This window comes from Hypanus sabinus (assembly GCF_030144855.1).
Source record: "Hypanus sabinus isolate sHypSab1 chromosome X2 unlocalized genomic scaffold, sHypSab1.hap1 SUPER_X2_unloc_3, whole genome shotgun sequence".
NCBI classification, from domain to species: domain Eukaryota; kingdom Metazoa; phylum Chordata; class Chondrichthyes; order Myliobatiformes; family Dasyatidae; genus Hypanus; species Hypanus sabinus.
Genome location: NW_026779001.1, coordinates 126,861 through 153,101, shown reverse-complemented (window position 1 = coordinate 153,101; position 26,241 = coordinate 126,861). Strand labels below are relative to the sequence as shown.

General features: G+C 53.4%; 1 protein-coding gene across 1 annotated transcript in view; it reads right to left on the bottom strand.

Moving 5' to 3' along the window:
* The window catches only part of sik2b (salt-inducible kinase 2b), a gene marked incomplete at its 5' end in the record, with an annotated part of 192,795 nt that overhangs the window by 44,363 nt on the left and 122,191 nt on the right, over nt 1–26,241 (bottom strand). The window contains one exon of the mRNA XM_059958100.1: nt 2,388–2,604. Within this exon, the coding sequence (XP_059814083.1) occupies nt 2,388–2,604 (217 nt within the window). The remainder of the gene's footprint in view (nt 1–2,387; nt 2,605–26,241) is intronic.

Here is a 26,241-nt window from a genome sequence, read left to right as displayed (position 1 = left end):
CCCCACCCTGGACTCTTCCCATCTCTTCTCCAAACATGCCTATCACCTCCCTCCAGTGTCCCCTCCGCCTCCTTCCTTTTCTCTCATGGTCTCACTCCCCTCACCAATCAGAGTGCTTCATCTTCAGCCCTCTGCCTTTTCGACCTATCATTTCCTATCGCTTTCTCGATTGTCCTTCCCTCTTAATCCCCCTTCCTTTCTAGTCTTAAGGAAGGGTTTCAGCCTAAAAAGCTCACTGTTTATACCCCTCCATAGATGATGCCTGAGCTACTGAGTTTGACCAGCATCTTGTGTGTGAGTGTGTTGCTTTGGGATTCCACCGTGTGCAGTCCACTCTCCTCTCCTGTCAGATTCCTTCCTCTCCAGCCCTTTGTCACTCCCACCCATCACCTCCCCCTGGTGTCCCTCCTCATTCCCTTTCTCCCACGGTCCACTCTCCTCTCCTGTCAGATTCCTTCCTCTCCAGCCCTTTACCTTCCCCACCCGTCACCTCCCCCTGGTGTCCCTCCTCCTTCCCTTTCTCCCACGGTCCACTCTCCTCTCCTGTCAGATTCCTTCCACTCCAGCCCTTTGTCACTCCCACCCATCACCTCCCCCTGGTATCCATCCTCCTTCCCTTTCTCCCACGGTCCACTCTCCTCTCCTGTCAGATTCCTTCCTCTCCAGCCCTTTACCTTCCCCACACATCACCTCCCCCTGGTGTCCCTCCTCCTTCCCTTTCTCCCACGGTCCACTCTCCTCTCCTATCAGATTCCTTCCTCTCCAGCCCTTTACCTTTCCCACCCGTCACCTCCCCCTGGTGTCCCTCCTCCTTCCCTTTCTCCCACGGTCCACCCTCCTCTCCTATCAGATTCCTTCCTCTCCAGCCCATTACCTTCCCCACCCATCACCTCCCCCTGGTGTCCCCCCTCCTTCCCTTTCTCCCATGGTCCACTCTCCTCTCCTGTCAGATTCCTTCCTCTCCAGCCCTTTACCTCTCCCACCCATCACCTCCCCCTGGTGTCCCTCCTCCTTCCCTTTCGCCCACGGTCCACTCTCCTCTCCTATCAGATTCCTTCCTCTCCAGCCCTTTACCTCTCCCCCCCATCACCTCCCCCTGGTGTCTCTCCTCCGTCCCTTTCTCCCACGATCCACTCTCCTCTCCTATCAGATTCCTTCCTCTCCAGCCCTTTACCTCTCCCACCCGTCACCTCCCCCTGGTGTCCCTCCTCCTTCCCTTTCTCCCACTGTCCACTCTCCTCTCCTGTCAGATTCCTTCCTCTCCAGCCCTTTACCTTCCCCACCCATCACCTCCCCCTGGTGTCCCTCCTCCTTCCCTTTCTCCTACGACCACTCTCCTCTCCTGTCAGATTCCTTCCTCTCCAGCCCTTTACCTTCCCCACCCATCACCTCCCCCTGGTGTCCCTCTTCCTTCCCTTTCTCCCACGGTCCACTCTCCTCTCCTGTCAGATTCCTTCCTCTCCAGCCGTTTACCTTCCCCACCCATCACCTCCCCCTGGTGTCCCTCTTCCTTCCCTTTCTCCCACGGTCCACTCTCCTCTCCTATCAGATTCCTTCCTCTGCAGCCCTTTACCTCTCCCACCCATCACCTCCCCCTGGTGTCCCTCCTCCTTCCCTTTCTCCCACGGTCCACTCTCCTCTCCTGTCAGATTCCTTCCTCTCCAGCCCTTTACCTTTCCCACCCATCATCTCCCCCTGGTGTCACTCCTCCTTCCCTTTCTCCCACGACCACTCTCCTCTCCTGTCAGATTCCTTCCTCTACAGCCCTTTACCTTCCCCACCCATCACCTCCCCCTGGTGTCCCTCCTCCTTCCCTTTCTCCCACGGTCCACTCTCCTCTCCTGTCAGATTCCTTCCTCTCCAGCCCTTTACCTTTCCCACCCATCACCTCCCCCTGGTGTCCCTCCTCCTTCCCTTTCTCCCACGGTCCACTCTCCTCTCCTATCAGATTCCTTCCTCTCCAGCCCTTTACCTTCCCCACCCATCACCTCCCCCTGGTGTCCCTCCTCCTTCCCTTTCTCCCACGGTCCACTCTCCTCTCCTATCAGATTCCTTCCTCTCCAGCCCTTTACCTCTCCCACCCATCACATCCCCCTGGTGTCCCTCCTCCTTCCCTTTCACCCCCGGTCCACTCTCCTCTCCTATCAGATTCCTTCCTCTCCAGCCCTTTACCTTCCCCACCGTCACCTCCCCCGGTGTCCCTCCTCCTTCCCTTTCTCCCACGGTCCACTCTCCTCTCCTGTCAGATTCCTTTCTATACGCTGTGGACCCCTACCGCTGAGCGAAGGGGTCCGTTGGTCCCGGGTTGGCGGCCCCCTGCTCAGGAGCCATTGTGAGGCTCCTGGTTCGGGCCCCTCAGCGTTCCCAGGGGGACAACCCCTTCCTACCTGTGCTTGGCAGCACCCCTGGCTGGTCGCTGACTTCGGCCAGAGTGTGCCGGCGCTGACCGCACCTCATTGCCTGGAAGGAGGCGTAGACCTGGGCGGGGTCCTCCTCCGTCTCTATGCCCTCGTCGATCGACGTCTCCATCATGTTGCTGGGCGTGGGGGGGCACCCCTTCCTCGGTATCGAGGGGGGCAGCGGGTCCAGGAGGCACCCGTTTACCTGCGGAGAGGGAGCGGGGCGTTAGTCGGGAGTCGCGGGCCCGAATAGGGGCTTTGCCCAGGGGATTTACAGGGAGCTGTCCCCTTCATCCGTACAGCTCCCGGTGCCCGTTGGCTGGGTAACGTAGCAATGGCAGGGAGTTGGAGTTCGCAGTTCGATGCGGGGCCGGGCGGCGAAACGGATCAGCGGCCGGGGCGAAACGGCGGAAGGGACTCGACGGGCCGAACGGCCTAATTTTGCGGCCGCGTCTCTCGGTCACCTGCCCGTCATTCGTACGTTCCCCACGCACCCCCCCTCCACCACGGGAACGTGTGGGTTTCCTGCCCGGTGGTCTGATTTTCCACCCGCAGTCCAGGGGGTGGGGGGGTGGGCTCCATTCGGTATGCTAACTGGTCAGTGTAAGTCGTCCCGCCATTAGGCTCGGGATAAACTGGGAGCCGGGAAGGCCGGTTCTACCCTTCACATGAATAATCAGAATCAGGGTTTATCGTCTCCGGCACGTGTCGTGGAATTTGTTGACCGGCTTCTGATTTTGAAAGAAGGAAATGAAGGAGATGAAGCTGCTTGGTTTGCGCCTGGGAGCTCCGAAGCCTGGGCCTGAACCGGGGGCTCCTGGGCTCCTCGAGTGCCCGTGCGGTCGTTTACCCAGTTAAGCACTCTGCGGGCTCTGGGCGTGGGAGGGCAAACGCCCCACCCGGACCTTCGCTTTCCTTTGCTTGCGTAGCCAGAGGCCAGACGGCCAGCCCACCCTGCCCCCCTCGCAGGCCGGAGACACCGGAACCCCGGCGCCACGTACCGCCGGGCCCGGGGAGAACCTCTTCCCCGCTGTTAAAAACGACCGGGCGGCCCCCTGGTTACGGTCAGGTGGGCCCGCGGTCTCAGCTTGTCCGCGTCGCTCTGACCTCGCCCCCCCCATGCTGCCTCGATGCACGGATCGAAAGGCTTCAGGACCTCCCTGTCCCACAGGATGGCTTCCTGCCCTCACAACCTACCCCCGCCTTACTCGCCTACCTACCCCGCACCTCCTGTTGCCCCCTTCCATTCTGCACACTTCCCGTATTTTTTATGAAATCTCGGACTATCTCGAGGTACTGTGTGATGTGCGTTCACACATCACGCAAGATAAGTGGCAAAGACAACAGACTATAGGTGCAGGAGTAGGCCATTCGGCCCTTCGAGCCAACACCGCCGTTCACTGTGATCATGGCTGATCATCCACAATCAGTACCCCATTCCTGCCCTCCCCATATCTCCTGACTCCGCTATCTATAAGAGCTCTATCTAACTCTCTCTTGAAAGCATCCAGAGACTTGGCCTCCACTGCCTTCTGGGGCAGGGCATTCCATAGATCCACCAGTCTCTGGGTGAAAAAGTTTTTCCTCATCTCTGTTCTAAATGGCCTACCCCTTATTCTCAAACTGTGGCCTCTGGTTCTGGACTCACCCATCAGCGGGAACATGTTTCCTGCCTCTAGTGTGTCCAATCCCTTAATAATCTAATATGTTTCAATCAGATCCCCTCTCATTCTTCTAAACTCCAGTGTATACAAGCCCAGTCGCTCCAATCTTTCAACATGTGACAGTCCCGTCATTCTGGGAATCAACCTCGTGAACCTACACTGCACTCCCTCAATAGCAAGAATGTCCTTCCTCAAATTTGGAGACCAAAACTGCACACAATACTCCAGGCGGGGTCTCACCAGGGCCCTGTACAGCTGCAGAAGGACCTCTTTACTCCAAAAGTCAGCTCCCCTTGTTATGAAGGCCAACATGCCACTGCCTGCTGTACCTGCGTGATGACTTTCAGGACACCTAGATCTCGTTGTACTTCCCCCTTTTCCTAACGTGACACCACTCAGAGAGTAATCAGACACCATTCAGAGAGTAATCAGACACCACTCAGAGAGTAATCAGACACCACTCAGAGAGTAATCAGACACCATTCAGAGAGTAATCAGACACCACTCAGAGAGTAATCAGACACCACTCAGAGTAATCAGACACCATTCAGAGAGTAATCAGACACCACTCAGAGAGTAATCAGACACCACTCAGAGAGTAATCAGACATCATTCAGAGAGTAATCAGACACCACTCAGAGAGTAATCAGACACCACTCAGAGAGTAATCAGACACCACCCAGAGAGTAATCACACCACTCAGAGAGTAATCAGACACCACTCAGAGAGTAATCAGACACCATTCAGAGAGTAATCAGACACCACTCAGAGAGTAATCAGACACCACCCAGAGAGTAATCAGACACCACCCAGAGAGTAATCAGACACCACTCAGAGAGTAATCAGACACCACCCAGAGAGTAATCAGACACCAGTCAGAGAGTAATCAGACACCACTCAGAGAGTAATCAGACACCACCCAGAGAGTAATCAGACACCACTCAGAGAGTAATCAGACACCACTCAGAGAGTAATCAGACATCATTCAGAGAGTAATCAGACACCACTCAGAGAGTAATCAGACACCACCCAGAGAGTAATCAGACACCATTCAGAGAGTAATCAGACACCACCCAGAGAGTAATCAGACACCACCCAGAGAGTAATCAGACACCACCCAAAGAGTAATCAGACACCACTCAGAGAGTAATCAGACACCACTCAGAGAGTAATCAGACACCACCCAGAGAGTAATCAGACACCACCCAAAGAGTAATCAGACACCACTCAGAGAGTAATCAGACACCACCCAGAGAGTAATCAGACACCACTCAGAGAGTAATCAGACACCACCCAGAGAGTAATCAGACACCACTCAGAGAGTAATCAGACACCACTCAGAGAGTAATCAGACACCACTCAGAGAGTAATCAGACACCACCCAGAGAGTAATCAGACACCACTCAGAGAGTAATCAGACACCATTCAGAGAGTAATCAGACACCACCCAGAGAGTAATCAGACACCACTCAGAGAGTAATCAGACACCATTCAGACTCGATGGACGACCTAAGTCTACTGCTCAGTCTTGCGACAGTAACAAACCAAATCCAATTCGGAGAACCCTGAGTAGGTCAGGACTTCATTCCTTGGGATGTAGAAGATTGAGAGGAGATTCGATGGGGGCATATAAAATCATGAGGGGTACAGATGGGGTAAACGCAAGCAGGCTTTGTCCGCCGAGGTTGGGTGGGGCTACAACCAGAGGTCGTGGGTGAAGGGGAGGGGGAAGTGGGAGACGTCTTCACTCGGAGGGCAGTGAGAACGTGGAACGAACGGACAGTGCCAGTGGAGGACGCCAGCTCTGTTTCAACTCCGTGCAGGAGGGGTGTGGACTGGTGCCGGTGCAGGCTGACAGGAGTTTGGACGGTTCAGCACGGACAGGACGGGCTGAAGGGTCTGCTTCTGAGCTGTAGTTTTCTGTGGCGAGCAGAATCGACTTTAAAATCCGCTGGCACACGTCCTGACGTTTGCGGACCTGCGGCACGAGTACGCGACAATAATCGACTATAAATTACAACGGTGGTGCAACGAGATTGGCCTGGACTGTGAGACAGGTGGTCCTGAGTTCAAAACCCAGCCTGGGCAGCGGCAGGGTCTGTGGGGAAGAAAGGCCCGGCAATCTACCTCCGTATCTTTGCCACAAAAAACACTACGGTCCACGAGGTCACGAAGAGTCCGACTCGACTGAACAGCTCAACAACAACAAATAAGTGATGACATATTGCTCGTTCAGAAAGATCAGAGTTTAAACTTGTTATCGAAGTATGTACAGTCGGCCCTCATCTGCGGGGGATTGGTTCCAGGACCCCCCCCCCCCCCCCACACAGATACCAAAACTCGCGGATGCTCAAGACCTGTATTTAACATGTATCACTGCGATGGTTTTTAGGATCCGGCGGAACCCCGGACCTTATTCAACCCGTCTCGGTGCGGTGGACATCAGGACCCGGCGGAACCCCGGACCTTATTCAACCCGTCTCGGTGCGGTGGACATCAGGACCCGGCGGAACCCCGGACCTTATTCAACCCGTCTCGGTGCGGTGGACATCAGGACCCGGCGGAACCCCGGACCTTATTTAACCTGTCTCGGTGCGGTGGACATTAGGACCCGGCGGAACCCCGGACCTTATTCAACCCGTCTCGGTGCGGTGGACATCAGGACCCGGCGGAACCCCGGACCTTATTCAACCCGTCTCGGTGCGGTGGACATCAGGACCCGGCGGAACCCCGGACCTTATTCAACCCGTCTCGGTGCGGTGGACATCAGGACCCGGCGGAACCCCGGACCTTATTCAACCCGTCTCGGTGCGGTGGACATCAGGACCCGGCGGAACCCCGGACCTTATTCAACCCGTCTCGGTGCGGTGGACATCAGGACCCGGCGGAACCCCGGACCTTATTTAACCCGTCTCGGTGCGGTGGACATCAGGACCCGGCGGAACCCCGGACCTTATTTAACCCATCTCGGTGCGGTGGACATCAGGACCCGGCGGAACCCCGGACCTTATTTAACCCGTCTCGGTGCGGTGGACATCAGGACCCGGCGGAACCCCGGACCTTATTTAACCCGTCTCGGTGCGGTGGACATCAGGACCCGGCGGAACCCCGGACCTTATTTAACCCGTCTCGGTGCGGTGGACATCAGGACCCGGCGGAACCCCGGACCTTATTTAACCCGTCTCGGTGCGGTGGACATCAGGACCCGGCGGAACCCCGGACCTTATTTAACCCGTCTCGGTGCGGTGGACATTAGGACCCGGCGGAACCCCGGACCTTATTTAACCCGTCTCGGTGCGGTGGACATTAGGACCCGGCGGAACCCCGGACCTTATTTAACCCGTCTCGGTGCGGTGGACATTAGGACCCGGCGGAACCCCGGACCTTATTTAACCCGTCTCGGTGCGGTGGACATTAGGACCCGGCGGAACCCCGGACCTTATTTAACCCGTCTCGGTGCGGTGGACATCAGGACCCGGCGGAACCCCGGACCTGGTTTAACCCGTCTCGGTGCGGTGGACATTAGGACCCGGCGGAACCCCAGACCTTATTTAACCTGTCTCGGTGCAGTGGACATCAGGACCCGGCGGAACCCCGGACCTGGTTTAACCTGTCTCGGTGTGGTGGACATTAGGACCCGGCGGAACCCCGGACCTGGTTTAACCTGTCTCAGTGCGGTGGACATTAGGACCCAGTGGCGCAGCTCTGAATCCAGAGTGTTTCTGTTCTTGAAAATAATCACGATCACGATTGAAAATAAGGTGGAAGTAATAAAGCGATTGGAAAGAGGTGAAACGCCATCGGTCATTGGAAAAGCGTTAGGCTATAGTCGGTGAACAATTGGAACAATTTTAATGGAGCATGTGAAAGGCCCTGCCCCGATGAAAGCTACAATTATTACTGAGCAACGCAGTGGTTTAATTATTGAAATACGTATGTTTCTTAAGTGTTTTATATGCATAGAAAGGTAAAATATGTACTAAATACTCAGTCAAACATTTGACTAACTGTCGCTAAATAATACCGGATGTACCTGTTTCGACTTCAAATCCGACTTCGAGACGGACTCAGGAACGGAACTCGTTCCTAACCCGGGGACTGCCTGGACTTTTAAATCATCTCTAGATTACTTATAACACCCAATACAACGTAAATGCTCTGTAAATAGTTGTCATACTATATTGTTTAGGGAACAAACACAAGAAAAAATAGTCTGCACATGCTGGAGAGAGCACTTCCAGGTTTTCCCGATCGCGGAAAAGGAGGGGCGACTGTATGCCACCAGAAACCTGGAGATCCGCCTTCTTGCAGGCGTCATGAAACAAAGGGACACAGCAGAATCTGCAGGAAACCAAGGCGAGAAACATCCGACGCGTGGAAGAAGATAAATCGTGCAAACAATTGGAAGAATTAGGACACAGCACAGGCGTCCCCGAATTCTGCACGCCTTCCGCCACTCTCGGTTTACTTATCTACCGCCCTACCAACGCTCCAGAGGTTCAGAGAACTACGGGCCAACCACGGGGAGCTGAGACCAGTTCAGGGGGGCAACAGGGACCAGACGGGCTGAAGGGCTGCCTCCCTGCTGTATGACCCCGTGGCCGGCGTCACTTCCCGGGGGAATCACAAAAAGCACACAGCCCACGAGAAGGGGTGGGAATCGGAGGAAGTGGCCGACTCCACGAAGAGTTAACGTTCGCGCTCATGCGAGTCAGCAGCTGTCATTGACTTGAAAGGGTTGTGCTTTCTGACCCGCCGAGAGCTGCCAGCGTTTGTTCACGGTAATGACAACCCCGCAGTGGCATACCAGCCGAGACGTGCGGTGGTTAATGTGAGCGCGGAGAAGGACAGAAACGCCTGGAACGAAATGTTCTGAACAGGGAGTCATCCTTCCGTTCAGGAAGAAGAGCTCCGTCAGAAGATTCTGGAAGCACTGAGCAGGCTTCCTCCGATCTCTCAGCATTAGGCGACTGCTGTGTCTAAATCACTTCCTCTCCCGGTCTCCGGCATCCGAGGGAGGAACGCCCACTGTGCCTCGTCACGTACTTCCCCCTCGGCTCTGCAGACACAACCCATCAACACACGCTCCAAACCCAGTCCGTGGGTAAGGTCCCTGTCAGCCAACCTGAAATCTAAATCTCACGCACAGACTCCCAACAGGCGGCCCCAAGTTCACGTCCCTGACCTCAGTTCCCATCTCCTTCTATCTCAGACAGTTTCTCATAATTTCCGACCCTGATCAAAGTGCAAGAGCCCTTCTATTTCAGAGAGTATCTCATAGATACAGGAGCTCCGGTCCCTGACTGTACATTCTGTCCTGTTCTATTCACAGTCTCTCCGTTCCCGTCCCTGACTGTACATTCTGTCCTGTTCTATCTCAGAGTCTCTCCGTTCCCGTCGCCGACCGTACTTTCTGTCCTGTTCTAACTCACAGACTCTCCGTTCCCGTCCCTGACTGTACATTCTGTCCTGTTCTATCTCAGGGTCTCTCCGTTCCCGTCCCCGACCGTACTATCTGTCCTGTTCTATCTCAGAATCTCTCCGTTCCCGTCCCTGACCGTACTTTCTGTCCTGTTCTATCTCACAGTCTCTCCGTTCCCGTCCCTGACTGTACGTTCTGTCCTGTTCTATCTCAGAGTCTCTCCGTTCCCGTCCCTGACCAAACATTCTGTCCTGTTCTCTCAGAGTCTCTCCGTTCCCGTCCCCGACCGTACTTTCTGTCCTGTTCTATCTCACAGTCTCTCCGTTCCCATCCCTGACGGTACATTCTGCCCTGTTCTATCTCACAGTCTCTCCGTTCCCGTCCCTGACTGTACATTCTGTCCTGTTCTATCTCAGAGTCTCTCCGTTCCCGTCCCTGACCATACATTCTGTCCTGTTCTATCTCAGAGTCTCCGTTCCCGTCCCTGACCGTACTTTCTGTCCTGTTCTATCTCACAGTCTCTCCGTTCCCGTCCCTGACCGTACTTTCTGTCCTGTTCTATCTCAGAGTCTTTCTGTTCCCGTCCCTGACGGTACTTTCTGTCCTGTTCTATCTCAGAGTCTCTCCGTCCCCATCCCTGACGATACTTTCTGTCCTCTTCTATCTCACAGTCTCTCCGTTCCCGTCCCTGACGGTACTTTCTGTTTTGTTCCATCTCAGAGTCTCACTGAGTTCCCGTCCCCAACCGTACTTTCTGTCCTGTTCTATCTCAGAGTCTCTCCGTTCCCGTCCCCGACCGTACTTTCTGTCCTATTCTATCTCCCAGTCTCTCCGTTCCCGTCCCTGACCGTACTTTCTGTCCTGTTCTATCTCAGAGTCTCTCCGTTCCCGTCCCTGACCGTACTTTCTGTCCTGTTCTATCTCAGAGTCTCTCCGTTCCCGGCCCTGACCGTACTTTCTGTCCTATTCTATCTCAGAGTCTCTCCGTTCCCATCCCTGACCGTACTTTCTGTCCTATTCTATCTCACAGTCTCTCTGTTCCCGTCCCTGACCGTACTTTCTGTCCTGTTCTATCTCAGAGTCTCTCTGTTCCCGTCCCTGACCGTACTTTCTGTCCTGTTCTATCTCATAGTCTCTCCGTTCCCGTCCCTGACCGTACTTTCTGTCCTGTTCTATCTCAGAGTCTCTCCGTTCCCATCCCTGACCGTACTTTCTGTCCTGTTCTATCTCACAGTCTCTCCGTTCCCGTCCCTGACGGTACTTTCTGTCCTGTTCTATCTCACAGTCTCTCCGTTCCTGTCCCTGACCGTACTTTCTGTCCTGTTCTATCTCAGAGTCTCTCCGTTCCCGTCCCTGACCGTACTTTCTGTCCTGTTCTATCTCAGAGTCTCTCCGTTCCTGTCCCTGACCGTACTTTCTGTCCTGTTCTATCTCACAGTCTCTCCGTTCCCATCCCTGACCGTACTTTCTGTCCTGTTCTATCTCAGAGTCTCCCAGTTCCCGTCCCCGACCGTACTTTCTGTCCTGTTCTATCTCACAGTCTCTCCGTTCCCGTCCCTGACCGTACTTTCTGTCCTGTTCTATCTCAGAGTCTCTCCGTTCCCATCCCTGACCGTACTTTCTGTCCTGTTCTATCTCACAGTCTCTCCGTTCCCGTCCCTGACCGTACTTTCTGTCCTGTTCTATCTCAGAGTCTCTCCGTTCCCATCCCTGACCGTACTTTCTGTCCTGTTCTATCTCAGAGTCTCTCCGTTCCCGTCCCTGACTGTACTTTCTGTCCTGTTCTATCTCAGAGTCTCTCCGACCCGTCCCTGACCGTACTTTCTGTCCTGTTCTATCTCACAGTCTCTCCGTTCCCGTCCCTGACCGTACTTTCTGTCCTGTTCTATCTCAGAGTCTCCCAGTTCCCGTCCCCGACCGTACTTTCTGTCCTGTTCTATCTCAGAGTCTCTCCGTTCCCGTCCCTGACCGTACTTTCTGTCCTGTTCTATCTCACAGTCTCTCCGTTCCCGTCCCTGACCGTACTTTCTGTCCTGTTCTATCTCAGAGTCTCTCCGTTCCCGTCCCTGGCCGTACTTTCTGTCCTGTTCTATCTCACAGTCTCTCCGTTCCCGTCCCTGACGGTACTTTCTGTCCTGTTCTATCTCAGAGTCTCTCCGTTCCCGTCACTGACCGTACTTTCTGTCCTATTCTATCTCACAGTCTCTCCGTTCCCGTCCCTGACGGTACTTTCTGTCCTGTTCTATCTCAGAGTCTCTCCGTTCCCGTCGCCGACCGTACTTTCTGTCCTGTTCTATCTCACAGACTCTCCGTTCCCGTCCCTGACTGTACATTCTGTCCTGTTCTATCTCAGGGTCTCTCCGTTCCCGTCCCCGACCGTACTTTCTGTCCTGTTCTATCTCACAGTCTCTCCGTTCCCGTCCCTGACTGTACATTCTGTCCTGTTCTATCTCAGAATCTCTCCGTTCCCGTCCCTGACCGTACTTTCTGTCCTGTTCTATCTCACAGTCTCTCCGTTCCCGTGCCTGACTGTACATTCTGTCCTGTTCTATCTCAGAGTCTCTCCGTTCCCGTCCCTGACCACACATTCTGTCCTGTTCTCTCAGAGTCTCTCCGTTCCCGTCCCCGACCGTACGTTCTGTCCTGTTCTATCTCACAGTCTCTCCGTTCCCATCCCTGACGGTACATTCTGCCCTGTTCTATCTCACAGTCTCTCCGTTCCCGTCCCTGACTGTACATTCTGTCCTGTTCTATCTCAGAGTCTCTCCGTTCCCGTCCCTGACCATACATTCTGTCCTGTTCTATCTCAGAGTCTCTCCGTTCCCATCCCTGACGGTACATTCTGCCCTGTTCTATCTCACAGTCTCTCCGTTCCCGTCCCTGACCGTACTTTCTGTCTTATTCTATCTCACAGTCTCTCCGTTCCCATCCCTGACCGTACTTTCTGTCCTGTTCTATCTCAGAGTCTCTCCGTTCCCGTCCCTGACCGTACGTTCTGTCCTGTTCTATCTCACAGTCTCTCCGTTCCCGTCCCTGACGGTACTTTCTGTCCTGTTCTATCTCAGAGTCTCTGTTCCCGTCCCTGACCGTACTTACTGTCCTGTTCTATCTCACAGTCTCTCCGTTCCCGTCCCTGACCGTACTTTCTGTCCTGTTCTATCTCACAGTCTCTCCGTTCCCGTCCCTGACGGTACTTTCTGTCCTGTTCTATCTCAGAGTCTCTCCGTTCCTGTCCCTGACCGTACTTTCTGTCCTATTCTATCTCACAGTCTCTCCGTTCCCGTCCCTGACCGTACTTTCTGTCCTGTTCTATCTCAGAGTCTCACTGAATTCCCGTCCCTGACTGTACTTTCTGTCCTGTTCTATCTCACAGTCTCTCCGTTCCCGTCCCCGACCGTACTTTCTGTCCTATTCTATCTCAGAGTCTCTCCGTTCCCATCCCTGACCGTACTTTCTGTCCTGTTCTATCTCAGTCTCTCCGTTCCCGTCCCTGACCGTACTTTCTGTCCTGTTCTATCTCAGTCTCTCCATTCCCGTCCCTGACCGTACATTCTGCCCTGTTCTATCTCAGAGTCTCTCCGTTCCCGTCCCTGACCGTACTTTCTGTCCTGTTCTTTCTCAGTCTCTCCGTTCCCATCCCTGACCGTACTTTCTGTCCTATTCTATCTCACAGTCTCTCCGTTCCCGTCCCTGACCGTACTTTCTGTCCTATTCTATCTCACAGTCTCTCCGTTCCCGTCCCTGACCGTACTTTCTGTCCTGTTCTATCTCAGAGTCTCTCCGTTCCCGTCCCTGACCGTACTTTCAGTCCTGTTCTATCTCACAGTCTCTCCGTTCCCGTCCCTGACCGTACTGTCTGTCCTGTTCTACCTCACAGTCTCTCCGTTCCCGTCCCCGACCGTACTTTCTGTCCTGTTCTATCTCAGAGTCTCTCCGTTCCCGTCCCCGACCGTACTTTCTGTCCTGTTCTATCTCAGAGTCTCTCCGAGTTCCCGTCCCCGACTGTACTTTCTGTCCTGTTCTATCTCAGAGTCTCTCCGAGTTCCCGTCCCCGACCGTACTTTCTGTCCTGTTCTATCTCAGAGTCTCTCCGTTCCCGTCCCCGACCGTACCTTCTGTCCTGTTCTATCTCACAGTCTCTCCGTTCCCGTCCCTGACCGTACTTTCTGTCCTGTTCTATCTCACAGTCTCTCCGTTCCCGTCGCCGACCGTACTTTCTGTCCTGTTCTATCTCACAGACTCTCCGTTCCCGTCCCTGACTGTACATTCTGTCCTGTTCTATCTCAGGGTCTCTCCGTTCCCGTCCCCGACCGTACTTTCTGTCCTGTTCTATCTCACACTCTCTCCGTTCCCGTCCCTGACTGTACATTCTGTCCTGTTCTATCTCAGAGTCTCTCCGTTCCCGTCTCTGACCGTACTTTCTGTCCTGTTCTATCTCACAGTCTCTCCGTTCCCGTCCCTGACCGTACTTTCTGTCCTGTTCTATCTCAGAGTCTCTCCGTTCCAGTCCCCGACCGTACTTTCTGTCCTGTTCTATCTCAGAGTCTCTCCGTTCCCATCCCTGACCGTACTTTCTGTCCTGTTCTATCTCAGAGTCTCTCCGTTCCCGTCCCTGACCGTACTTTTTGTCCTGTTCTATCTCAGAGTCTCTCCGAGTTCCCGTCCCCGACCATACTTTCTGTCCTGTTCTATCTCAGAGTCTCTCGGTTCCCGTCCCTGACCGTACTTTCTGTCCTGTTCTATCTCACAGTCTCTCCGTTCCCGTCCCTGACCGTACTTTCTGTCCTGTTCTATCTCAGTCTCTCCGTTCCCGTCCCTGACCGTACTTTCTGTCCTATTCTATCTCACAGTCTCTCCGTTCCCGTCCCTGACCGTACTTTCTGTCCTGTTCTATCTCACAGTCTCTCCGTTCCTGTCCCTGACCGTACTTTCTGTCCTGTTCTATCTCAGAGTCTCTCCGTTCCCGTCCCTGACCGTACTTTCTGTCCTGTTCTATCTCACAGTCTCTCCGTTCCCGTCCCTGACCGTACTTTCTGTCCTGTTCTATCTCACAGTCTCTCCGTTCCCGTCCCTGACGGTACTTTCTGTCCTGTTCTATCTCAGAGTCTCTCCGTTCCCGTCCCTGACCGTACTTTCTGTCCTGTTCTATCTCAGTCTCTCCGTTCCCGTCCCTGACCGTACGTTCTGTCCTGTTCTATCTCACAGTCTCTCCGTTCCCGTCACTGACCGTACTTTCTGTCCTGTTCTATCTCACAGTCTCTCCGTTCCCGTCCCTGACGGTACTTTCTGTCCTGTTCTATCTCAGAGTCTCTCCGTTCCTGTCCCTGACCGTACTTTCTGTCCTATTCTATCTCACAGTCTCTCCGTTCCCGTCCCTGACCGTACTTTCTGTCCTGTTCTATCTCAGAGTCTCACTGAATTCCCGTCCCGGACTGTACTTTCTGTCCTGTTCTATCTCACAGTCTCTCCGTTCCCGTCCCCGACCGTACTTTCTGTCCTATTCTATCTCAGAGTCTCTCCGTTCCCATCCCTGACCGTACTTTCTGTCCTGTTCTATCTCAGTCTCTCCGTTCCCGTCCCTGACCGTACATTCTGTCCTGTTCTATCTCAGAGTCTCTCCGTTCCCGTCCCTGACCGTACATTCTGCCCTGTTCTATCTCAGAGTCTCTCCGTTCCCGTCCCTGACCGTACTTTCTGTCCTGTTCTATCTCAGTCTCTCCGCTCCCGTCCCTGACTGTACTTTCTGTCCTATTCTATCTCACAGTCTCTCCGTTCCCGTCCCTGACCATACTTTCTGTCCTGTTCTATCTCAGAGTCTCTCCGTTCCCGTCCCTGACCGTACATTCTGTCCTGTTCTACCTCAGAGTCTCTCCGTTCCCGTCCCTGACCGTACTTTCTGTCCTGTTCTATCTCACAGTCTCTCCGTTCCCGTCCCCGACCGTACTTTCTGTCCTATTCTATCTCAGAGTCTCTCCGTTCCCATCCCTGACCGTACTTTCTGTCCTGTTCTATCTCAGTCTCTCCATTCCCGTCCCTGACCGTACATTCTGCCCTGTTCTATCTCAGAGTATCTCCGTTCCCGTCCCTGACCGTACTTTCTGTCCTGTTCTATCTCAGTCTCTCCGTTCCCATCCCTGACCGTACTTTCTGTCCTGTTCTATCTCACAGTCTCTCCGTTCCCGTCGCCGACCGTACTTTCTGTCCTGTTCTATCTCACAGACTCTCCGTTCCCGTCCCTGACTGTACATTCTGTCCTGTTCTATCTCAGGGTCTCTCCGTTCACGTCCCCGACCGTACTTTCTGTCCTGTTCTATCTCACAGTCTCTCCGTTCCCGTCCCTGACTGTACATTCTGTCCTGTTCTATCTCAGAGTCTCTCCGTTCCCGTCTCTGACCGTACTTTCTGTCCTGTTCTATCTCACAGTCTCTCCGTTCCCGTCCCTGACTGTACATTCTGTCCTGTTCTATCTCAGAGTCTCTCCGTTCCCGTTCCTGACCAAACATTCTGTCCTGTTCTCTCAGAGTCTCTCCGTTCCCGTCCCCGACCGTACTTTCTGTCCTGTTCTATCTCACAGTCTCTCCGTTCCCATCCCTGACGGTACATTCTGCCCTGTTCTATCTCACAGTCTCTCCGTTCCCGTCCCTGACTGTACATTCTGTCCAGTTCTATCTCAGAGTCTCTCCGTTCCCGTCCCTGACCATACATTCTGTCCTGTTCTATCTCAGAGTCTCTCCGTTCCCATCCCTGACGGTACATTCTGCCCTGTTCTATCTCACAGTCTCTCCGTTCCCGTCCCTGACCGTACTTTCTGTCTTATTCTATCTCACAGTCTCTCCGTTCCCATCCCTGACCGTACTTTCTGTCCTGTTCTATCTCAGAGTCTCTCCGTTCCCGTCCCTGACCGTACGTTCTGTCCTGTTCTATCTCACAGTCTCTCCGTTCCCGTCCCTGACGGTACTTTCTGTCCTGTTCTATCTCAGAGTCTCCGTTCCCGTCCCTGACCGTACTTTCTGTCCTGTTCTATCTCACAGTCTCTCCGTTCCCGACCCTGACCGTACTTTCTGTCCTGTTCTATCTCAGAGTCTTTCTGTTCCCGTCCCTGACGGTACTTTCTGTCCTGTTCTATCTCAGAGTCTCTCCGTCCCCATCCCTGACGGTACTTTCTGTCCTATTCTATCTCACAGTCTCTCCGTTCCCGTCCCTGACGGTACTTTCTGTTTTGTTCCATCTCAGAGTCTCACTGAGTTCCCGTCCCCGACCGTACTTTCTGTCCTGTTCTATCTCAGAGTCTCTCCGTTCCCGTCCCCGACCGTACTTTCTGTCCTATTCTATCTCCCAGTCTCTCCGTTCCCGTCCCTGACCGTACTTTCTGTCCTGTTCTATCTCAGAGTCTCTCCGTTCCCGTCCCTGACCGTACTTTCTGTCCTGTTCTATCTCACAGTCTCTCCGTTCCCGTCCCTGACCGTACTTTCTGTCCTATTCTATCTCCCAGTCTCTCCGTTCCCGTCCCTGACCGTACTTTCTGTCCTGTTCTATCTCAGAGTCTCTCCATTCCCGTCCCTGACCGTACTTTCTGTCCTGTTCTATCTCAGAGTCTCTCCGTTCCCATCCCTGACCGTACTTTCTGTCCTGTTCTATCTCACAGTCTCTCCGTTCCCGTCCCTGACGGTACTTTCTGTCCTGTTCTATCTCAGAGTCTCTCCGTTCCCATCCCTGACCGTACTTTCTGTCCTGTTCTATCTCAGAGTCTCCCAGTTCCCGTCCCCGACCGTACTTTCTGTCCTGTTCTATCTCACAGTCTCTCCGTTCCCGTCCCTGACCGTACTTTCTGTCCTGTTCTATCTCAGAGTCTCTCCGTTCCCATCCCTGACCGTACTTTCTGTCCTGTTCTATCTCAGAGTCTCTCCGACCCGTCCCTGACCGTACTTTCTGTCCTGTTCTATCTCACAGTCTCTCCGTTCCCGTCCCTGACCGTACTTTCTGTCCTGTTCTATCTCAGAGTCTCCCAGTTCCCGTCCCCGACCGTACTTTCTGTCCTGTTCTATCTCAGAGTCTCTCCGTACCCGTCCCTGACCGTACTTTCTGTCCTGTTCTATCTCACAGTCTCTCCGTTCCCGTCCCTGACCGTACTTTCTGTCCTGTTCTATCTCAGAGTCTCTCCGTTCCCGTCACTGACCGTACTTTCTGTCCTATTCTATCTCACAGTCTCTCCGTTCCCGTCCCTGACGGTACTTTCTGTCCTGTTCTATCTCAGAGTCTCTCCGTTCCCGTCCCTGACCGTACTTTTTGTCCTGTTCTATCTCAGAGTCTCTCCGAGTTCCCGTCCCCGACCATACTTTCTGTCCTGTTCTATCTCAGAGTCTCTCGGTTCCCGTCCCTGACCGTACTTTCTGTCCTGTTCTATCTCACAGTCTCTCCGTTCCCGTCCCTGACGGTACTTTCTGTCCTGTTCTATCTCAGTCTCTCCGTTCCCGTCCCTGACCGTACTTTCTGTCCTATTCTATCTCACAGTCTCTCCGTTCCCGTCCCTGACCGTACTTTCTGTCCTGTTCTATCTCACAGTCTCTCCGTTCCCGTCCCTGACCGTACTTTCTGTCCTGTTCTATCTCAGAGTCTCTCCGTTCCCGTCCCTGACCGTACTTTCTGTCCTGTTCTATCTCACAGTCTCTCCGTTCCCGTCCCTGACCGTACTTTCTGTCCTGTTCTATCTCACAGTCTCTCCGTTCCCGTCCCTGACGGTACTTTCTGTCCTGTTCTATCTCAGAGTCTCTCCGTTCCCGTCCCTGACCGTACTTTCTGTCCTGTTCTATCTCAGAGTCTCTCCGTTCCCGTCCCTGACCGTACTTTCTGTCCTGTTCTATCTCAGTCTCTCCGTTCCCGTCCCTGACCGTACGTTCTGTCCTGTTCTATCTCACAGTCTCTCCGTTCCCGTCACTGACCGTACTTTCTGTCCTGTTCTATCTCACAGTCTCTCCGTTCCCGTCCCTGACGGTACTTTCTGTCCTGTTCTATCTCAGAGTCTCTCCGTTCCTGTCCCTGACCGTACTTTCTGTCCTATTCTATCTCACAGTCTCTCCGTTCCCGTCCCTGACCGTACTTTCTGTCCTGTTCTATCTCAGAGTCTCACTGAATTCCCGTCCCGGACTGTACTTTCTGTCCTGTTCTATCTCACAGTCTCTCCGTTCCCGTCCCCGACCGTACTTTCTGTCCTATTCTATCTCAGAGTCTCTCCGTTCCCATCCCTGACCGTACTTTCTGTCCTGTTCTATCTCAGTCTCTCCGTTCCCGTCCCTGACCGTACATTCTGTCCTGTTCTATCTCAGAGTCTCTCCGTTCCCGTCCCTGACCGTACATTCTGCCCTGTTCTATCTCAGAGTCTCTCCGTTCCCGTCCCTGACCGTACTTTCTGTCCTGTTCTATCTCAGTCTCTCCGCTCCCGTCCCTGACTGTACTTTCTGTCCTATTCTATCTCACAGTCTCTCCGTTCCCGTCCCTGACCATACTTTCTGTCCTGTTCTATCTCAGAGTCTCTCCGTTCCCGTCCCTGACCGTACATTCTGTCCTGTTCTACCTCAGAGTCTCTCCGTTCCCGTCCCTGACCGTACTTTCTGTCCTGTTCTATCTCACAGTCTCTCCGTTCCCGTCCCCGACCGTACTTTCTGTCCTATTCTATCTCAGAGTCTCTCCGTTCCCATCCCTGACCGTACTTTCTGTCCTGTTCTATCTCAGTCTCTCCATTCCCGTCCCTGACCGTACATTCTGCCCTGTTCTATCTCAGAGTATCTCCGTTCCCGTCCCTGACCGTACTTTCTGTCCTGTTCTATCTCAGTCTCTCCGTTCCCATCCCTGACCGTACTTTCTGTCCTGTTCTATCTCACAGTCTCTCCGTTCCCGTCGCCGACCGTACTTTCTGTCCTGTTCTATCTCACAGACTCTCCGTTCCCGTCCCTGACTGTACATTCTGTCCTGTTCTATCTCAGGGTCTCTCCGTTCACGTCCCCGACCGTACTTTCTGTCCTGTTCTATCTCACAGTCTCTCCGTTCCCGTCCCTGACTGTACATTCTGTCCTGTTCTATCTCAGAGTCTCTCCGTTCCCGTCTCTGACCATACTTTCTGTCCTGTTCTATCTCACAGTCTCTCCGTTCCCGTCCCTGACTGTACATTCTGTCCTGTTCTATCTCAGAGTCTCTCCGTTCCCGTTCCTGACCAAACATTCTGTCCTGTTCTCTCAGAGTCTCTCCGTTCCCGTCCCCGACCGTACTTTCTGTCCTGTTCTATCTCACAGTCTCTCCGTTCCCATCCCTGACGGTACATTCTGCCCTGTTCTATCTCACAGTCTCTCCGTTCCCGTCCCTGACTGTACATTCTGTCCAGTTCTATCTCAGAGTCTCTCCGTTCCCGTCCCTGACCATACATTCTGTCCTGTTCTATCTCAGAGTCTCTCCGTTCCCATCCCTGACGGTACATTCTGCCCTGTTCTATCTCACAGTCTCTCCGTTCCCGTCCCTGACCGTACTTTCTGTCTTATTCTATCTCACAGTCTCTCCGTTCCCATCCCTGACCGTACTTTCTGTCCTGTTCTATCTCAGAGTCTCTCCGTTCCCGTCCCTGACCGTACGTTCTGTCCTGTTCTATCTCACAGTCTCTCCGTTCCCGTCCCTGACGGTACTTTCTGTCCTGTTCTATCTCAGAGTCTCCGTTCCCGTCCCTGACCGTACTTTCTGTCCTGTTCTATCTCACAGTCTCTCCGTTCCCGTCCCTGACCGTACTTTCTGTCCTGTTCTATCTCAGAGTCTTTCTGTTCCCGTCCCTGACGGTACTTTCTGTCCTGTTCTATCTCAGAGTCTCTCCGTCCCCATCCCTGACGGTACTTTCTGTCCTATTCTATCTCACAGTCTCTCCGTTCCCGTCCCTGACGGTACTTTCTGTTTTGTTCCATCTCAGAGTCTCACTGAGTTCCCGTCCCCGACCGTACTTTCTGTCCTGTTCTATCTCAGAGTCTCTCCGTTCCCGTCCCCGACCGTACTTTCTGTCCTATTCTATCTCCCAGTCTCTCCGTTCCCGTCCCTGACCGTACTTTCTGTCCTGTTCTATCTCAGAGTCTCTCCGTTCCCGTCCCTGACCGTACTTTCTGTCCTGTTCTATCTCAGAGTCTCTCCGTTCCCGTCCCTGACCGTACTTTCTGTCCTGTTCTATCTCAGAGTCTCTCCGTTCCCGTCCCTGACCGTACTTTCTGTCCTGTTCTATCTCAGAGTCTCTCCGTTCCCGTCCCTGACCGTACTTTCTGTCCTGTTCTATCTCAGAGTCTCTCCGTTCCAATCCCTGACCGTACTTTCTGTCCTATTCTATCTCACAGTCTCTCCGTTCCCGTCCCTGACCGTACTTTCTGTCCTGTTCTATCTCAGAGTCTCTCTGTTCCCGTCCCTGACCGTACTTTCTGTCCTGTTCTATCTCAGAGTCTCTCCGTTCCCGTCCCTGACCGTACTTTCTGTCCTGTTCTATCTCAGAGTCTCTCCGTTCCCATCCCTGACCGTACTTTCTGTCCTGTTCTATCTCACAGTCTCTCCGTTCCCGTCCCTGACGGTACTTTCTGTCCTGTTCTATCTCAGAGTCTCTCCGTTCCCATCCCTGACCGTACTTTCTGTCCTGTTCTATCTCAGAGTCTCCCAGTTCCCGTCCCCGACCGTACTTTCTGTCCTGTTCTATCTCACAGTCTCTCCGTTCCCGTCCCTGACCGTACTTTCTGTCCTGTTCTATCTCAGAGTCTCTCCGTTCCCATCCCTGACCGTACTTTCTGTCCTGTTCTATCTCAGAGTCTCTCCGACCCGTCCCTGACCGTACTTTCTGTCCTGTTCTATCTCACAGTCTCTCCGTTCCCGTCCCTGACCGTACTTTCTGTCCTGTTCTATCTCAGAGTCTCCCAGTTCCCGTCCCCGACCGTACTTTCTGTCCTGTTCTATCTCAGAGTCTCTCCGTACCCGTCCCTGACCGTACTTTCTGTCCTGTTCTATCTCACAGTCTCTCCGTTCCCGTCCCTGACCGTACTTTCTGTCCTGTTCTATCTCAGAGTCTCTCCGTTCCCGTCACTGACCGTACTTTCTGTCCTATTCTATCTCACAGTCTCTCCGTTCCCGTCCCTGACGGTACTTTCTGTCCTGTTCTATCTCAGAGTCTCTCCGTTCCCGTCCCTGACCGTACTTTTTGTCCTGTTCTATCTCAGAGTCTCTCCGAGTTCCCGTCCCCGACCATACTTTCTGTCCTGTTCTATCTCAGAGTCTCTCGGTTCCCGTCCCTGACCGTACTTTCTGTCCTGTTCTATCTCACAGTCTCTCCGTTCCCGTCCCTGACGGTACTTTCTGTCCTGTTCTATCTCAGTCTCTCCGTTCCCGTCCATGACCGTACTTTCTGTCCAATTCTATCTCACAGTCTCTCCGTTCCCGTCCCTGACCGTACTTTCTGTCCTGTTCTATCTCACAGTCTCTCCGTTCCCGTCCCTGACCGTACTTTCTGTCCTGTTCTATCTCAGAGTCTCTCCGTTCCCGTCCCTGACCGTACTTTCTGTCCTGTTCTATCTCACAGTCTCTCCGTTCCCGTCCCTGACCGTACTTTCTGTCCTGTTCTATCTCACAGTCTCTCCGTTCCCGTCCCTGACGGTACTTTCTGTCCTGTTCTATCTCAGAGTCTCTCCGTTCCCGTCCCTGACCGTACTTTCTGTCCTGTTCTATCTCAGAGTCTCTCCGTTCCCGTCCCTGACCGTACTTTCTGTCCTGTTCTATCTCAGTCTCTCCGTTCCCGTCCCTGACCGTACGTTCTGTCCTGTTCTATCTCACAGTCTCTCCGTTCCCGTCACTGACCGTACTTTCTGTCCTGTTCTATCTCACAGTCTCTCCGTTCCCGTCCCTGACGGTACTTTCTGTCCTGTTCTATCTCAGAGTCTCTCCGTTCCTGTCCCTGACCGTACTTTCTGTCCTATTCTATCTCACAGTCTCTCCGTTCCCGTCCCTGACCGTACTTTCTGTCCTGTTCTATCTCAGAGTCTCACTGAATTCCCGTCCCGGACTGTACTTTCTGTCCTGTTCTATCTCACAGTCTCTCCGTTCCCGTCCCTGACCGTACATTCTGTCCTGTTCTATCTCAGAGTCTCTCCGTTCCCGTCCCTGACCGTACATTCTGCCCTGTTCTATCTCAGAGTCTCTCCGTTCCCGTCCCTGACCGTACTTTCTGTCCTGTTCTATCTCAGTCTCTCCGCTCCCGTCCCTGACTGTACTTTCTGTCCTATTCTATCTCACAGTCTCTCCGTTCCCGTCCCTGACCATACTTTCTGTCCTGTTCTATCTCAGAGTCTCTCCGTTCCCGTCCCTGACCGTACATTCTGTCCTGTTCTACCTCAGAGTCTCTCCGTTCCCGTCCCTGACCGTACTTTCTGTCCTGTTCTATCTCACAGTCTCTCCGTTCCCGTCCCCGACCGTACTTTCTGTCCTATTCTATCTCAGAGTCTCTCCGTTCCCATCCCTGACCGTACTTTCTGTCCTGTTCTATCTCAGTCTCTCCATTCCCGTCCCTGACCGTACATTCTGCCCTGTTCTATCTCAGAGTATCTCCGTTCCCGTCCCTGACCGTACTTTCTGTCCTGTTCTATCTCAGTCTCTCCGTTCCCATCCCTGACCGTACTTTCTGTCCTGTTCTATCTCACAGTCTCTCCGTTCCCGTCGCCGACCGTACTTTCTGTCCTGTTCTATCTCACAGACTCTCCGTTCCCGTCCCTGACTGTACATTCTGTCCTGTTCTATCTCAGGGTCTCTCCGTTCCCGTCCCCGACCGTACTTTCTGTCCTGTTCTATCTCACAGTCTCTCCGTTCCCGTCCCTGACTGTACATTCTGTCCTGTTCTATCTCAGAGTCTCTCCGTTCCCGTCTCTGACCGTACTTTCTGTCCTGTTCTATCTCACAGTCTCTCCGTTCCCGTCCCTGACTGTACATTCTGTCCTGTTCTATCTCAGAGTCTCTCCGTTCCCGTTCCTGACCAAACATTCTGTCCTGTTCTCTCAGAGTCTCTCCGTTCCCGTCCCCGACCGTACTTTCTGTCCTGTTCTATCTCACAGTCTCTCCGTTCGCATCCCTGACGGTACATTCTGCCCTGTTCTATCTCACAGTCTCTCCGTTCCCGTCCCTGACTGTACATTCTGTCCAGTTCTATCTCAGAGTCTCTCCGTTCCCGTCCCTGACCATACATTCTGTCCTGTTCTATCTCAGAGTCTCTCCGTTCCCATCCCTGACGGTACATTCTGCCCTGTTCTATCTCACAGTCTCTCCGTTCCCGTCCCTGACCGTACTTTCTGTCTTATTCTATCTCACAGTCTCTCCGTTCCCATCCCTGACCGTACTTTCTGTCCTGTTCTATCTCAGAGTCTCTCCGTTCCCGTCCCTGACCGTACGTTCTGTCCTGTTCTATCTCACAGTCTCTCCGTTCCCGTCCCTGACGGTACTTTCTGTCCTGTTCTATCTCAGAGTCTCCGTTCCCGTCCCTGACCGTACTTTCTGTCCTGTTCTATCTCACAGTCTCTCCGTTCCCGTCCCTGACCGTACTTTCTGTCCTGTTCTATCTCAGAGTCTTTCTGTTCCCGTCCCTGACGGTACTTTCTGTCCTGTTCTATCTCAGAGTCTCTCCGTCCCCATCCCTGACGGTACTTTCTGTCCTATTCTATCTCACAGTCTCTCCGTTCCCGTCCCTGACGGTACTTTCTGTTTTGTTCCATCTCAGAGTCTCACTGAGTTCCCGTCCCCGACCGTACTTTCTGTCCTGTTCTATCTCAGAGTCTCTCCGTTCCCGTTCCTGACCAAACATTCTGTCCTGTTCTATCTCAGAGTCTCTCCGTTCCCGTCCCTGACCGTACTTTCTGTCCTGTTCTATCTCAGAGTCTCTCCGTTCCCGTCCCTGACCGTACTTTCTGTCCTGTTCTATCTCAGTCTCTCCGTTCCCGTCCCTGACCGTACGTTCTGTCCTGTTCTATCTCACAGTCTCTCCGTTCCCGTCACTGACCGTACTTTCTGTCCTGTTCTATCTCACAGTCTCTCCGTTCCCGTCCCTGACGGTACTTTCTGTCCTGTTCTATCTCAGAGTCTCTCCGTTCCTGTCCCTGACCGTACTTTCTGTCCTATTCTATCTCACAGTCTCTCCGTTCCCGTCCCTGACCGTACTTTCTGTCCTGTTCTATCTCAGAGTCTCACTGAATTCCCGTCCCGGACTGTACTTTCTGTCCTGTTCTATCTCACAGTCTCTCCGTTCCCGTCCCCGACCGTACTTTCTGTCCTATTCTATCTCAGAGTCTCTCCGTTCCCATCCCTGACCGTACTTTCTGTCCTGTTCTATCTCAGTCTCTCCGTTCCCGTCCCTGACCGTACATTCTGTCCTGTTCTATCTCAGAGTCTCTCCGTTCCCGTCCCTGACCGTACATTCTGCCCTGTTCTATCTCAGAGTCTCTCCGTTCCCGTCCCTGACCGTACTTTCTGTCCTGTTCTATCTCAGTCTCTCCGCTCCCGTCCCTGACTGTACTTTCTGTCCTATTCTATCTCACAGTCTCTCCGTTCCCGTCCCTGACCATACTTTCTGTCCTGTTCTATCTCAGAGTCTCTCCGTTCCCGTCCCTGACCGTACATTCTGTCCTGTTCTACCTCAGAGTCTCTCCGTTCCCGTCCCTGACCGTACTTTCTGTCCTGTTCTATCTCACAGTCTCTCCGTTCCCGTCCCCGACCGTACTTTCTGTCCTATTCTATCTCAGAGTCTCTCCGTTCCCATCCCTGACCGTACTTTCTGTCCTGTTCTATCTCAGTCTCTCCATTCCCGTCCCTGACCGTACATTCTGCCCTGTTCTATCTCAGAGTATCTCCGTTCCCGTCCCTGACCGTACTTTCTGTCCTGTTCTATCTCAGTCTCTCCGTTCCCATCCCTGACCGTACTTTCTGTCCTGTTCTATCTCACAGTCTCTCCGTTCCCGTCGCCGACCGTACTTTCTGTCCTGTTCTATCTCACAGACTCTCCGTTCCCGTCCCTGACTGTACATTCTGTCCTGTTCTATCTCAGGGTCTCTCCGTTCACGTCCCCGACCGTACTTTCTGTCCTGTTCTATCTCACAGTCTCTCCGTTCCCGTCCCTGACTGTACATTCTGTCCTGTTCTATCTCAGAGTCTCTCCGTTCCCGTCTCTGACCGTACTTTCTGTCCTGTTCTATCTCACAGTCTCTCCGTTCCCGTCCCTGACTGTACATTCTGTCCTGTTCTATCTCAGAGTCTCTCCGTTCCCGTTCCTGACCAAACATTCTGTCCTGTTCTCTCAGAGTCTCTCCGTTCCCGTCCCCGACCGTACTTTCTGTCCTGTTCTATCTCACAGTCTCTCCGTTCCCATCCCTGACGGTACATTCTGCCCTGTTCTATCTCACAGTCTCTCCGTTCCCGTCCCTGACTGTACATTCTGTCCAGTTCTATCTCAGAGTCTCTCCGTTCCCGTCCCTGACCATACATTCTGTCCTGTTCTATCTCAGAGTCTCTCCGTTCCCATCCCTGACGGTACATTCTGCCCTGTTCTATCTCACAGTCTCTCCGTTCCCGTCCCTGACCGTACTTTCTGTCTTATTCTATCTCACAGTCTCTCCGTTCCCATCCCTGACCGTACTTTCTGTCCTGTTCTATCTCAGAGTCTCTCCGTTCCCGTCCCTGACCGTACGTTCTGTCCTGTTCTATCTCACAGTCTCTCCGTTCC